At 36.5% G+C, this 16,651-nt stretch overlaps 1 protein-coding gene across 1 annotated transcript in view; it reads right to left on the bottom strand.

The window, feature by feature from the left end:
* AGTPBP1 (ATP/GTP binding carboxypeptidase 1) overlaps window positions 1–16,651 on the bottom strand; it is a 110,391-nt gene that overhangs the window by 51,060 nt on the left and 42,680 nt on the right. Inside the window, exons 10-13 of the mRNA XM_054727090.1 lie at window positions 14,641–14,849; window positions 12,482–12,659; window positions 9,845–9,942; window positions 7,698–7,814 (exon numbers count right to left, since the gene is read on the bottom strand). Coding sequence (XP_054583065.1) covers window positions 7,698–7,814; window positions 9,845–9,942; window positions 12,482–12,659; window positions 14,641–14,849 — 602 coding nt within the window. The remainder of the gene's footprint in view (window positions 1–7,697; window positions 7,815–9,844; window positions 9,943–12,481; window positions 12,660–14,640; window positions 14,850–16,651) is intronic.

The raw sequence follows: 16,651 nt of genomic DNA on the forward strand, positions 1-16,651 counted from the left end.
GTATTGAATTGGCAACCTGGGAATGTGTCCTGACCAGGAATCAAACAGGTGACCTTTTGGTGCACAGGATGACGCCTAACCAACTGAGCCACACCGGGCAGGGCTCCAACCAATATTTTTAATTCTCAACTAGCAACTGATTTCTCAACAGAAACTCATCAGGCCAGAAGGGAATGGAATGAAATATACCAAGTCATGCAAAGGAAGGGTCTAAATCCAAGAATACTGTACCCAGCAAGGCTATCAATCAAAATTGAAGGTGAAATCAGGAGCTTCACAGACAAAAAAGGACTAAGGGAGTTTATCACCACCAAACCAGCAATGAAAGAAATGCTAAAGGGTCTGCTGTAAAAAAAAAAAAAAGAAAGAAAGAAATAGGAAGCAAAGAAGGTACACAGGGGTATAGAATAAAAATGGCGTCAAATAAGTACCTATCAATAATAACTTTAAATGTAAATGGATTGAATGCCCCAATCAAAAGACACAGGGTAACAGACTGGATAAGAAAACAAAACCCAGATATCTGCTGTCTACAGGAAACCCACCTCAAAAAAAAGGATGCATACAGACTGAGAGTAAAGGGATGGAAAAAGGTTTTCCAGGCAAATGGAAATGAAAAAAAAGCTGGGGTTGCAATACTTATATCTGACAAATTAGATCTCAAAGTGAAGGACATAACAAGAGATAATGAAGGCCACTTCATAATACTAAAGGGAGAAATCCAACAAGAAGAAATAACTCTGGTAAACATATATGCACCCAATACAGGAGCACCAAGATACATTAAAAAACTCCTGGAAGATATCAAAGGAGAGATTGACAGTAATACAATCATAGTAGGAGACTTCAATACCCCACTATCACCATTGGACAAATCCTCTAAACAAAAAATCAGCAAAGAAACATCAATCCTAAATGACTCACTAGAACAGATGGAATTAATCGACATCTTCAGAACATTTCACCCCAAAGCCACAGAATATACATTCTTCTCAAGTGCACATGGGTCATTTTCAAAGATAGACCATATGTTAGGACATAGGCAAAGTCTCTCCAAATTCAAGAAGATAGAAATCATATCAAGTATCTTCTCAGATCACAGTGGCATAAAACTGGAAATCAACTACAATAAAAACAACCCAAAGAAATCAAACACTTGGAGACTAAACAGCATGTTATTAAACCATGACTGGGTTACCAAAGACATCAAGGAAGAAATAAAAAACATAATGGCAACAAACGACAATGAAAACACAACAATCCAAAATCTATGGGACACAATGAAAGCAGTCCTGAGAGGGAAGTTCATAGCTCTACAAGCCTACTTCAAAAAACAAGAAACAATGGTAATAAATTACCTAACCCAACAACTCAAAGAGTTAGAGAGAGAGCAACAAGATAAGCCCAGTGTAAGCAGAAGGAAAGAAATAATAAAGATCAGAGCGGAGATAAACGACATAGAGACCAAAGAAACAATACAAAAGATCAACAAAACCAAGAGCTGGTTCTTTGAAAGGATAAACAAGATTGATGGACCTCTAGCCAGGCTCACCAAGAAGCAAAGAGAGAGGACCCAAATAAACAAAATCAGAAATGAAAGAGGTGAAATAACAACAGGCCCCGACGAAATACAAAGGATTGTTACAAAATACTACGAACAACTCTATTCCAACAAACTGGACAACCTAGAGGAAATCGACATATTCCTAGAAAAATACAACCTTCCAAAACTCAATCAGGAAGATTCTAAACAGCTCAACATGCCAGTAACTATGGAAGAAATTGAAGCAGTCATCAAAAAGCTTCCGGCAAACAAAAGCCCGGGGCCAGATGGCTTCACAGGAGAGTTTTATCAAACTTTCAAGGAAGAACTAAAACCTATCCTCCTCAGACTATTCCAAAAAATTCAAGAGGAAGGAACACTTCCAGGCTCCTTCTATGAAGCCAGCATCACCCTAATACCAAAACCAGATAAAGACAACTCAATGAAAGAGAATTACAGGCCAATATCCCTCATGAACATTGATGCCAAAAACCTCAACAAAATTCTAGCAAATCGGCTCCAGCAGTACATCAGAAAGATCATACACCATGACCAAGTAGGATTTATCCCAGGAATGCAAGGATGGTACAATATCCGCAAATCAATAAACGTGATACATCACATAAACAAATTGAGAGATAAAAATCACATAGTCATATCAATAGATGCAGAAAAAGCATTTGACAAAATCCAACACCCTTTCTTGATAAAAACTCTCAACAAGGTGGGAATAGAAGGCTCATACCTCAACATAATAAAAGCTATTTATGATAAACCCACAGCAAACATCATACTCAATGGGCAAAAACTAAAACCATTTCCCCTAAGAACAGGAACAAGACAGGGATGCCCACTCTCACCACTCCTGTTTGACATAGTACTGGAAGTATTAGCTATCGCAATTAGGCAAGAAGAAGAAATAAGAGGCATCCAAATTGGAAAAGAAGAAGTGAAGCTGTCCTTATTTGCAGATGACATGATATTGTACATAAAAAACCCAAAAGATTCCATCAAAAAACTAATAGACTTAATAAATGAATTCGGCAATGTAGCGGGATACAAAATTAACACCAAGAAATCTATGGCTTTTCTATACACCAATAATGAACTTACAGAAAGAGAGACTAAAAAAGCAATCCCATTTACCATCGCACCAAAAAAATTAAGATACCTAGGAATAAACTTAACTAAGGAGATAAAAGACCTATATGCAGAAAACTACAGGACACTGAAAAAAGAGATAGAGGAAGACGTAAACAGATGGAAGAACATACCATGTTCCTGGATTGGTAGAATCAACATCATTAAAATGTCCATACTACCCAAAGCAATCTACAGATTCAATGCACTCCCCATCAAAATACCAACAGCATATTTCACAGACCTAGAAAGAACTCTCCAAAAATTCATCTGGAATAAAAAAAGACCCCGACTAGCCTCAGCAATCCTCAGAAAGAAGAATAAAGTAGGTGGGATCTCAATACCAGATTTCAAGCTGTATTACAAAGCCACTGTTCTCAAAACAGCCTGGTACTGGCACAAGAACAGACATATTGATCAATGGAACAGAATAGAGAACCCAGATATCGACCCAAACCACTATGCTCAATTAATATTTGACAAAGGAGGCATGAACATACAATGGAGACAAGACAGTCTCTTCAATAAATGGTGTTGGGAAAACTGGACAGATACATGCAAAAAAATGAAACTAGATCACCAACTTACACCATACACAAAAATAAACTCAAAATGGATACAGGACTTAAACATAAGACGGGAAACCATAAAAATACTAGAGGAATCCACAGGCAACAAAATCTCAGACATATGCCACAAGAACTTCTTCACTGACACTGCCCCTAGGGCAATGGAAGCTAAAGAGAAAATTAACAAATGGGACTACATCAAAATAAAAAGCTTTTTTACAGCAAAAGAAACCATCAACAAAACAACAAGAAAGCCCACTGCATGGGAAAACATATTTGCAAATGCTATCACTGATAAAGGTTTAATCTCCAACATCTACAGGCAGCTTATGCAACTCAATAAGAGGAAGATAAATGATCCAATAAAAAAATGGGCAACAGACCTAAACAGAATATTTTCAAAAGAAGACAGAAGGAAGGCCAAGAGACACATGAAAACATGTTCAAAGTCACTTATTATCCGAGAGATGCAAATCAAAACAACAATGAGGTACCATCTCACACCTGTCAGAATGGCTATCATCAACAAATCAACAAACAACAAGTGTTGGCGAGGATGCGGAGAAAAAGGAACCCTCGTGCACTGCTGGTGGGAATGCAGACTGGTGCAGCCACTGTGGAGAACAGTATGGAGTTTCCTCAAAAAACTGAAAATGGAACTCCCATTTGACCCAGTAATCCCACTCCTGGGAATATATCCGAAGAAACTAGAAACACCAATCAGAAAGGATATATGCACCACTATGTTCATAGCAGCACAATTTACAATAGCTAAGATTTGGAAACAGCCTAGGTGCCCATCAGCAGATGACTGGATCGGAAAACTGTGGTACATCTACACAATGGAATACTATGCTGCCATAAAAAAGAAGGAATTCTCATCATTTGCAGCAACCTGGATGGAATTGGAGAACATTATGCTAAGTGAAATAAGCCAGTCAATGAAAGAAAAATACCACATGATCTCACTCATTTAGGGATAGTAAAGAACATTATAAAGTGGTGAACAAAAAGATAGATACAGAGACAGTAAAGCATCAAACAGACTTTCAAATTACAGGGGGAAAGTTTGGGAAAGGTGGGGGAGTTATGAAATCAAACGAAGGACTTGTATGCATGCATATAAGCATAAACAATGGACGCAAAACTCTGGGGGGGGAGGGCATGTGTGGGTGTGGGGTGGGGGGGTAATAGTAAGATATGTACACATATAATACCTCAATAAAAATATTAAAAAAATATATATATTTTTAATTCTCAAAAGTATATCATTTAAATACCACTGCCTATATGTAGTTCCAACACAGACTTCAAAAAACAGAGACTAAAGTATTTGAACAGCACATTCTTCTACCTAAAATTGAGATAGTCAAGTGTCATTTGAAATGATTTTCCAATTATGTAAATAAAAGATAATGTGCTATTTCCTGTAGCATCCTTATCTAATAAAGAGGGAATATGCTAATTGACTATCACTCCGTCACAAAGATGGCTGCACCCACAGCTGAGGCCAAGTTCCCATAAGGAGTCTTAATGAGCAATCAGCAGGGACCTGAGGCTACGCCCTCCCCCGCCCCCGTGGGGCTTGACAGGGGACCTCAGGCCACGCCCCCACCTGGCGGGGCTTAACAGGGGACCTCAGGCCGCACCTTCCACCTGGCGGGGCTTGATGGGGAACCTCAAGGTGCGCTTCCTGTCCTGCTGCTGGGCTAGGGGACCTCAGGCTGCTCCCCCTGCCCCAGCGCCAGGCCGGGGGACCTCAGGCCATGCCACCCACCAGGAGGGGCTTGACAGGGGACTTCAGGCCTCACCCCCCACCCCGGCACCAGGCCGGGGGACCTCAGACCGCAGCCCCCGCCCGGCGGGGCTTGATAGGGGACCTCAAGGTGCACCCCTAGTGCTGGGTCGAGGGAACTCAGGCCGTGCCCTCCACCAGGTGGGGCTTGACAGGGGACTTCAGGCCGCGCCCCCCACCCCAGCACCAGGCTGGGGACCTCAGACCGCAGCCCCCGCCCAGCGGGGCTTGACGGGGGACCTCAGGCCGCGCCCCCCGATCCAGCACCAGGCCAGGGGACCTGAGGCTGTGCCCCCTGCCTGGCTGGGCTTGATGGGGGACCTGAGGCTGCGCCCCGCCCTGATCTGGGCTGAGGAACCTCAGGCCACACACCCCGCCCTAGCAGTGGGCCAGGGGGACCTGAGGCTGAGCGCCCCCCCCCCCGCCTGGCGGGGCTTGACAGGGGAACTCAGGCCATGCTCCCCACCTGGCGTGGCTTGACAGAGGACCTCAAGGCACGCCCCCCGCTCTGGTCTGGGCTGGGGGACCTCAGGCCATGCCCCCCATCCTGGCGCTGGGCCAGGGGACCTGAGGCTATGCTCCCTGCCCAGCACGGCTTGACAGGGGTGGGACTGGCCAGGTCTGGATCTAGCCCAATGGGGGGGAGGGGTCGGCTGGGTCTGGGTCTCACGTGATTTTAAGGCGCATGTGGGTGGGCAGGAACTTGACTCTGGGTCCCGTGGTGAGCCCAGACTCTGACAGGAGGAAGATTTTCATATACATTTTACTAATTTTCTTTCATCTCTGGCACTTCTATTAAAGAGAAAGGGCAAATAGCAAAATTAAATTATTTCCTCTAATTAATCCCTTTTTAATGTGCATGAATTTCATGCACCGGGTCACTAGTATGCTATAGAAATATAACTAAATCCTCTACGTAAAACTTTCTGGCAAAATAGAGGATATGTTAATAATTATGTACTATCTGAAGTACTTGAAGTAGTTTCTTTTGATTAAACACAAAAAATGGAAGTCCTCGCTTGGGAAAAAGATTTTTCAGAGGTCTCTCACTTAGACAAACCTGTCTTTACCAACTGACCCTGGACACACCAAGTCAGACCAAAAGTAGGAATCTGCTCTTGGAGCTGTCAAACCGAAAGGCAAGTTGTCACCTGTTCATAGGTACTAAGCAAGAAACCATCAAGGGTAGCCTATCTATGTGATGAACAAAAAGACAGACAAACAAGAAGACCTCATCATTGTAGCCTACAACAAAAAAGAATTGGCTTGTGAAAGAATGAGAATCAAAATCCTGGCCTTCACACCCATTAACAAATTACTCACCTCTATGCCTACAATTTTTAATGACATTATATAGTTCTCATGTGCACACAAAGAAATAAATTATTTCTTCACACAATAATTCCTTCCCCCAAATTCCTTTCACATATTTTTCTACTTTGAGTTAGCAGTATTTCTTGATTCTGTGGTTTTATTTTTAAATGGTTCTTACCTGGTCATAAAAATATTAGCAGAGCAGCCAGAATACTTCCTGTAGGTTGATTGTATAAAAATCAACCTGTATCCTTTCCCAAATGTCTCTTCTTACCTTCTTTGTCTCTTTTTAACAAATAACCTCTCTTTCATTCCTGCCCTTTCTTAGTCCCCCTGATTTCAGAGTAACTTTCCATACCTCAAATCTATGGAGGGAACCAAACACTAGGGAAGGGGTTAGGAGAACAATCTGCTGCTCCTTCTACTGCAGCCAAAGCTCAAACGTTCTCAGAGAAAAACCTGAATAATCAGAACTGAGAATGTAAACATTAGCTAGCAAGTACTTCCCTTTTATTTGATTTCTACATATGATTGCACATTAAAATCTTTTTCTTTAAGCAACTGGAAATTAAGTGCATGGAAAGTAGGGGCATGGAGGTTTGGAGCAAGAGCTAAATAAGTCTGAGATTATCTGATTCAAACCCTTTATTTCACAGTTTAAGATCCTAGGCAATTTCAGAGTTATTCAAGGACCCACCACACGTGAGCAGCATAGTGAGAATAAGAAACTAGATCTACCAATTGCCATCATTCAGTCAGCTTTACTTGCTGTGTAATCCAGGCTGAATAACTGTATTCCAATAAATAACTGAGTTTAAGAAATATTAACAAGTCATTCTCCCTATGAACCAACTTCGATTTTAAAGACTTCGAGTTGCTTTCCTCCCTCCTGAACATTCCACAATTATACAATGACCTTCAGGAAAAGAAATTCAGCATGCAGAGACTATACATATTTTAAATTCAGCAGCTTCTTAGCTCTCATCTCCCCTTAGTTGAACAAAACTGATACAAAGAAGACTTTAAAATAAGATTTTTGAAATACCACTTTAAAGAACATTTTTAAAGAGTAAAAACTATGTCAATTAAAGTGATAAACCAAAGCGATGAAAAAATTAAAAATCTAGTTCAACAGTTAAATAAGCTAGTTCCCTCATTTTATAGATAAGCAATTTATACCCAGAATGTTAAAGTAACTGACCAATGTCACTCAGAAATGCAATGCTACTTTCATTTCTTAGAAATTAAAATAGTGATTATACTAGTATACCTAAGGGAGGGGGAAAAAACTATTTTATAAAAATCAGTTGAGATGCTGAGTTTTCCATATTTATACCTGAAAATCATCAACAAGCTCAGGGAAAAGGTGTTCATACATTTTAAGTTCTTCTATCGTTCGTCCTGGTTCTTGCTGGGGTTTTAGTTTGTTAATATCTGTTTCAATATCATCATTCTGAAATAACAAAAATGGCATGTCACCAGTTAAAGAAAAACCTAAAATTACAGAATACATTACAGATTTAAATTTTTCCAAATTATTAATTACATATAATTAGAGAATAATCGCTGAACAAAGGGTGTGTTAATTTTACCGTAAATTAAAATTTGTTTGTATTTTTGGGTTGTTGTTGTGTTATTGTTTTGGTTGTTTTGTTTTTGCCTAAGGTTATTCTAATATAATATGGTATTTGGGCTGAAGACAGAAAAACTAGTGTCAAGATCAAGACTCAAGTATGTTCCCCTAATCTCCCTAACTGCCATCATTTTGCTCATATTAAAGGGCAGGAAAGCTAAATTGAAAAACATTAAAAATATGATTGTGTTAGTAATAATCAAACAAAGGTTTATTGAGCATTGAAAATATGTGAAACACTAGCCAAGGATTTTACATATATCATCTAATGTAATCTTCGTAAGAGCACTCTGAAGGAATAGTATTATTGCTTCCATTTAACCGAGAAGGAAATGGGTACAGAGAGGTTGTGGCTTGCTCAGAATTACACAGCTTGCCCATAGGGTAGTCAGTGACTCCAAGTCGGCACAATGCACTGCCTCAGGAGACTCATGATTATCATGCACTCTATGTTCCATGGTCAGCAAAGTGCCCTCAGCAAAGCTCAGTGTCACCATTCACTCTGGTGTGTTTTTTTTCAGGGAAAAGAAAAGGAGTGGAAAACAGCCAGAAGTGATTTCTGTGACCCTTTGGGAAAGAAGAGGATATGGTTAAAGGAGAAGTATGTCCTCAGAGAAACAGGGTATGTATCCAGGAGCAATGCGTCTGTATCTGTTCAAAGAGCTAATTAATGTACAGCATGATGGGAAGACAAGTGCCAGTAGAACTACTATCTAGGCTAGTCTCTAGGGCCCTCAACAACTCTGGTCTCACACAAATGCAAGCTCATTATTATCTTCATTGGTGGCTAAAGAGAGGTAACTGAATATTAATTTTCAACTGGTATTTGTTTTTAATTGTGCATTTATCTTACTACCGCAGAGTTCACTGCTTATTTTTCTGCCTTAGTCTACTATGCTTCCATCCTTAAAATGTTTTATATACACATACCAGACTATATACATTTCCTATCAATAAGCAATTTAAAAGAAAAAACATACTATGTATTTCTCATATTTCTTATTCAGGAATTTAGCTACAATTTGTATAATCAATAAAAAGATTTTTTCCATTGCCATAAATAATAAAGATTGGTTTTACTTAAAGAGTATCATGTTAATTATTGTGTTGATATTACTTGAATATATAATTTCATATATCTTAAATTATGCATTGATAAATCAAAAATATATAATTTTCTTGATTAATATCTAATAAAGTAGACAATGCTTTCAAAATAAAAACTTTACAGAGGCATTACTTTCTCTATTTACTAGATCAATATTCAATACTATTTTGTGAATATATAGCCTTACACTAGTGGCTCTGTACTTAAAAAAAAAAAATTTTCCTGTAAATAGTATTAAATCTTCCAATCCATAAACATGTTATATCTACCCATTTCTTCAGATCTATGATTTCTTCAACCAGTATTTTGTGATTGTCAGGATATAAACTTTTGTATATATTGTGTAAGATATTTACCCAAGTAATTAATGATTTTATGCTATTGTAAGTGGTACTTTAAAGTGTTTTTTCATTTCCTACATCTTCACTAATCACGCATATAAATACAATTTTAATATATGAATATACAGAAAAACTTTTTAATATTAAAAAGAATTTACCTGTAAAACAGGCATAGTGAAGAATGCATTAACCCTTTTCAGACCAATGCATTCAAAGCAACATTATTTTCTCTTTTAATAATTTACTGTCCATAGTCAGCCATGATAAAAAGATGTGGACAGAACAAATTAATCTACCATTAACTATGTCCAATCTTTGTTTTACAACTGTGTATCCAATCTTTGTTTTACAACTGTGTATACAATTTATTAAGTAGACTGAAGACAGACACTTATACTAACCTTAAAATTTTGATCTAGGTCATCTTCATTTTCAGTTTCATTTTCAGCCTCTAAATCAATATCATCGTTGTCATCACTTTCATCTACTACGTCATCCACTGTGATACAAAATGTGCTATAAGTAAGTAGGTCAGAGGTAAGCATTCTACAACATGCACATCCAAAGGTAGAATGTTATATTTATACATATATATAAAGTATTTCAATTACCAAAGGAAAATTAAATTAAATTTCTTATTAAAAATGTCTCTAAGGCTGTCCCAGGTATTGAAAAACCTATGAGATAAAGTGAAAGTGCTTTAAAATTTGGAAAAGCACTATAAAAATGAATGAGCTTTTTGACTAATGTTTGTTTTTAAAAATTAATATCTTTTAAAAGTACCACCTGTATCTAGTGATTCTTTACCAAAAAAAAAAAAATTGTCTTAAGTTGCAACAGCCTGAATAAAGCATCTTGTTTCCTATTTTTGATAAATTTTAATAACTCATTCCATCCCTTTTATAATTCACTTCCCATTTATTTATTTCAGTGATACCATGCACCATGTACTGTGCTGTGTGCTAGAAATTTTTTTAAAGATATGGAGCTCAGGAGGTTAAAGAGCAGAAAAGAGTAAACAAGTAGAAGCTGCCTATCTGTAGGCTTTTAATATCCAAGGAAATAAGTACTGAGGCTAACTCCACTCATCAGCAATGTTAAATGCACACTTATTATGTCTCATACAATCTAATGGATGCTGAGGACAAAATGAAGGGAAAAAATAACAGTCTATCTTCACGAAACTAGCTGAGGAAGTTAAAAAAAATAATGAAAAGTTTGATAAATGTTATGAAGCCTGATATGTGAGAAAATAACAGAAAACAGAAAGATGGTATTTTTCCTTCTACCTATGCAGTTGCTAATAGGACCTTCCCCATACATCTTAATCATGAAGGCTTGGTAGTTAATGTAAATCTCCATTTCTATCCCTGATCCATCAGCCTGAGATGAATCAGAAAAAGGCCCTCAAAAAATGTCATCTGTCTGTCATTTTTTGCACTAGAAGTCAGCTTTCCCTGTACATGTGATTATTCTAGACACTGTATAAAGGACATTAAGAGATATATCCTATCTCCCACTCAGTGTTACTACCTGTCATATCACAGACAAATAGAATCAGTTAGAATCAGCACTTAAACCCCATAATCCTACATTGAGATACACAAGAGAAAAGGATTCCAATTGCTTTTTTTAAAATATATTTTTATTGATTTCAGAGAGGGAGAGGGAGAGATAGAAATATCAATGATGAGAATCATTGATCGGCTGCCTCCTGCACGCCCCCTACTGCAGGGATCCAGCCCGCAACCCGGGCATGTGCCCGTGAACAGAATAGAACTGGGACCCTTCAGTCGGTAGGCCAAGGCTCTATCCACTCAGCCAAACCAGTGAGGGCCCAACTGCTTTTTTATTGTCCCTCCAAATCAGGTGCTAACTGAACCTCAACTTGAGTCAGAGATACTGCATTTCATATTAGGGTGAGTGAAAGGATGACACTCTTCTTAATCTATTTATATTTCTGCCATGTTTTTTTGCATATTCTATGTTTATTCCATGAGAATGTTTTTAGATTTAGCACATATTTTCCCATATTTTTAAAGTCTGTCAGTAATTTTTAATGGAATGGGAAGAAAAAAATAAAAATTGCTTTTATTTATCTACCTTACTCAAGTTCCCAGACTTGACTTTAGATTTTTTAAACTTTTAAAGGAAGTTTCTGAATATCCCATTTTAACATTTTGTGCAACTAAACTTTGTACTTTGTGTGGACTAAACTTGTACTACAATAATTAAATATTCTAAAATAAAATCATAAAAGTGTACTCTGTGATAAATACCACTAATAAATCTGTGTCAAGAATAGGACTAATTATAATTACTTAATCTCTTAAACCACTCATTTCAAATAATGCTTTTAAATATAAAAAAGGTACCCTCAAAAAAATTTTTGCACTCAAAAGAAGTGATCAACTGACAAGAAAATACCTCAGAAATTCTATTAGTAGTCTGGACAACTTTCTCTTTTCCATTTTTTCTAGATCTTAGCAAAAAAATTCTACTTTTTCCCCAGATTAAATATTTTAAACTCTTACTTTCTTTATTATGTTCCTACAATATTATATGGAAGATGGCAAATAATCAACTTCTGATAATTTCATATGTTTATAAAACATTTTTGATGACTAGGTTTTTTTGGGGGGGAAGGAGAGTTTGCCAATTAGGTATTTTTAACTTTAAAAAATGAAGTTCATAAAAAAGCTACAAATGCAAGACAAACATAATTACTTAGACATTTAATGTTTATATCCTTATACTTTGAAATTTTATATGAACTACCAAGTAATGGTCCTATATGATGCTTACGTTTTTTCACAGTTCATATTTACATTTTTGTAACAAATCCCACTTCCCTTCATTACTAGACCACAATTTCTTATACTTAAAGAAATATTTATTAACTAAAATACAATGTGAAAATTTACTGTGTTCATTAAGACCTTCTTTTGCTGGGGAGTTGGACACAAGAAAAAAAAAAGTCAACAGAGTCACACAATTCCAAGAACCACTGAAGGCCAGCGGTGAGCATGTGGTCCTACCTTCGGGGGGTAAACTGTAGAGCTGAGCCACAGGTCCAGTCATAGGAATAACTGGCAATTGGAATTGGAAAGAACTTTTAATCGTTGGCAGTGGCAGGCGATTTTTAGGAAAACACTTCCTCATTATCAGACTGGAGATGTTGACAAGAGGATCAAGGGTCCTGACTGCCAAACATTCCTGTTTTTTAAGAAAAAAAAAGAAAAAGAATGTGCCTTTGGTGAGTAACTGAACCAATTTCACATTACTTCAGAAAGTAATACATTAATAATTTTCAAGAGTACATATCACAAGAAAACAATATTTTAACATAAAGTAATTATAAAATAGCTTTGACTCTTCAGAAGTAAGAACCTCATGTGGCAAATTTAGTAGTACTTTACCTTATATATTTTAACTATGCAGAAATCAGTGCCAACTTTGGTACTAAAAGTCACCAAAGTACTAAGTAATATCTATGATGAACTTAGGCACATTTAGCTAGCTTAGCACACAATTTTTTTTAAAGTAAGCAAGAAATATAGTAAGAAATAAAAAGGAACATAAACTTGGCTGAACCATTCTCAGAATTTTATCAGTTATCATGCAATAGCACCTCAAATACATTATCTGTTCAACTATAAAAAATAGTCTGAATATCAGTTTTAAGTTTTAAGAGTTTAATCTGCTGTCCTAGCATCTAATCTTGAGAAGGGCTAAATATAGGAGATTTGAAACTATATCATATAGCATCATCATTATTGACATTTAGATGGCACTTTGATACCCTGTAAAATTTACAATACAAATCTTCACATCAGAACTGTCAAAACAGATGAGAAATTAAGGCTCAGCAATGTCAAGTGGCATAATCAAAGTCACCCAACTCTTCTTCATTCTAGTATATCAAATATCCATCACTGCCTATATTAGAAATAATAAAAACAAGTATATATGATTGATAAAGGGGAAAATAGCTAAGAGTAAACATAAAATGTGTGTTCTTATATCTTAACTACTCTCAAGTAGAAAGAGATTGTCAGTTGTATATAAGACCAAAAGGGCACAACCAGGATAATCGCCAGGAATTTTCAAAAGGACAGTTTTCTTTCTAATGATCACAGACTACTAAAAACAAAGGATTGTGTTGCAACATCCCTATTTCCCATAGCTGACAGTCCTCTACAGATGCTAGAACAAATCTTATTAAAGATATTGTCAAGAAGGTTTAGTTAGTGCAATAGCTGACAGAACTAGGGACACTAACTCCAGGTTTCACTTTTGTACCTTCTCCATTTAAAAATGCACTATCCAACTGGATCAGAAAACTGTGGTACATCTACACAATGGAATACTATGCTGCCATAAAAAAGAAGGAATTCTCATCATTTGCAGCAACCTGGATGGAACTGGAGAACATTATGCTAAGTGAAATAAGCCAGTCAATGAAAGAAAAATACCACATGATCTCACTCATTTATGGATAATAAAGAACATTATAAGCAGATGAACAAAAAGATAGATACAGAGACAGTAAAGCATCAAACAGACTGTCAAATTACAGGGGGAATGTTAGGGAGAGGTGGGGGAGATAAGAGATCAAACGAAGGACTTGTATGCATGCATATAAGCATAACCAATGGACGCAAAACTCTGGGGGGTGAGGGCATGTATGGGTGTGGGGTTGGGGTGGAGCAATGGTAAGATATGTACACATATAATACCTCAATAAAAAAAATAGTCAAAAATAAATAAAAAATAAAAATGCACTATCCAGAGGAAGACACAGAACCCTCACAAACAACAGAACTGCATTACCAGTTGTAAAGAATCCATAAATACCTTATCAGGGAAACATGCAAAACTGAGTATAGCCAACTGCACATCTTAGAAAGCATGGCTAAATGGAATCCCTTAGAAAATATGGCTATATGGATGGATTTATGTATTTTGCTTTTACCTGAGGGGATAAAATCTCACACTGCAGATATATGCACTATGCACTTTCTCCAACCCAGTCTGTGGTCACATGTGAGAAATTATTATGCCTTTGTTTTCTAATTTTTTAAAAATATATGTATCTTACTTTTAGGGTATTTTTAGAAATACCCTATATTTTTGGTTTTCTTAAGAACCAAATCATATTATTAACACATAATCACAATAATAGGGAAAAACTTACTTGTGAAGTGTTATAGAGAATCTTCATCCCATTGGCATCAATAAATGCTTTTCTTCCCAACTTGATATTTGTAACACTTTTTAAACTCTGTAAAATTCCTTTCCGAATGAGCATGTTTCTATGCCGATTGTCATGGCGGTGCCAATCTACATAAATTGTTAAAAGGACTTGGACATATCCTCTGTCTACAGCTCTCCTGGCATTTGTTTCTTTAACAAAAGAAAATTGAGAAAGAATATTTTTTAAATGACCAGAGAAAATAGTAGAAACAAAATTAAAAAATATAACCACACTATTATAAGGAATTGTTAAAATTCTTTTCATCAAAAAAAATGGCACTCACATATTTAAACATTTTTATCTAACAAAATAAATATAACTTCCAGATAGTAAATTATGATATTTTCCAGAAACCTGCCCATATATTATTTTGTGGTTATAAATAATAGATATGGTTTAATACAATTAGGGCTGCAGCTTTTTAAATGTTAATACTAACAAAAGTTTCACGTATTTTAAAACTTAGGATTATACTGACTTTGATTACAATAAATGGACTATACAAGCCTTTAACTTACTAGCTGTGAATATGGTTTTGTTAAAAGCCATTATCATGGTTGTAACTTCTATTACAAACTTCGTGTGCTTCCACTAAAATTAACTACATTGGATTGTAGCTGTTATTACAAACTTTGTGTTTCCATTGAAATTAATTGCTTTATATAATTAATTACCCCAATTATATAAATACTAATGCTAAGTTAAAAATACTTGTAAAGCTTTTTAGAAAATAAATATAAGAAGCATTATGTAATTAGACGATAGGACTTTCTAATCATTAATTTTTAATGTAATGAAAAGGGCTTTTTTTATAAATGGTCAAATTTATTGGGATAGATTAATTTTTAAAAATCCAAAAATCTGATCTATTTTATTATTTTTAAAGTGTTAATATTTAAGATTATTAACCAAATGGGTGCATTTAACTAAGATAGCAGCAAAGGAAACCTATCACAGCAACATCCTGAACCACTGAGCATCACTGGGTGGGCCTATTATAAGAGCACAAAATAAAGTGGAATACCAACCCATCTTAGGTTGTACAAAGAAATACCAATCCCGCCTGGCCAGTCTTGGTTAAACTTTGACCTATGAACCTGGAGGTCAGGGTTCAATTCCAGTTAGGGCACATGCCCAGGTTGGAGGCTCAATCCCCAGTGGGAGACGTGTAGGAGGCAATTTTTCAATGATTCTCTCTCATCATTGATGTTTCTATCTCTCTTCCCTCTCCCTTCCTCTCTGAAATCAATAAAAATATATTTAAAAAAATACTAATCCCTTCCTAATCTAAATTTACCTATAAAATGACCCCCTGCCTCATGACATGGACACTAAGATAATGCAACAGTAAAGCTCCATTGCTTTCAGTTGCCTCAGAGAATTACTAGTGCTGATATACAGCTGAAACATAAGGTTTAAGACAGTGAAAGGAACCTTACTGATGCCTCTCAGAAATTATGCTCCTACATGAGGGAACTGGAAGAAACTCCCAGGGTGGGGAAGGGATGGGAATTCTTATATAAAAGCTTTAAAACTTCTATTGTGTCTAGAAGAGCTAGTTTTGCTAAAATTGTGGCTATGTGCAATATCAGTTAAATAGCTTTGACTAGCAACAAATAGTCTCATGTATTTTAAATTCACATACTCACTTTGTTTATACCAGTTGGCATATAGAATAGTAAGCCTTTAACTTTCTAGCTGTGAATATGAGTTTCTTAAAAAGACATTATCGTCATTGTAACTACTGTTCCAAACTATGTCTCCATTGCAATTCTCAATAGCCTAAATGGTATTTATGAGGAATACTGAAACTCTTCATGAACATTCAAATAAAACAAACTTGCCCATAACTCAAACACAGGTACTGAGTGACCCTAAAGAGAAGGGTACAGAGTAACCTGCACAATTAAAACAGTTTAGTAAAGGGGATTTATTCATGTGTTCAGGACAC

The sequence above is a fragment of the Eptesicus fuscus genome, chromosome 15 (assembly GCF_027574615.1).
Source record: "Eptesicus fuscus isolate TK198812 chromosome 15, DD_ASM_mEF_20220401, whole genome shotgun sequence".
NCBI classification, from domain to species: Eukaryota; Metazoa; Chordata; class Mammalia; order Chiroptera; family Vespertilionidae; genus Eptesicus; species Eptesicus fuscus.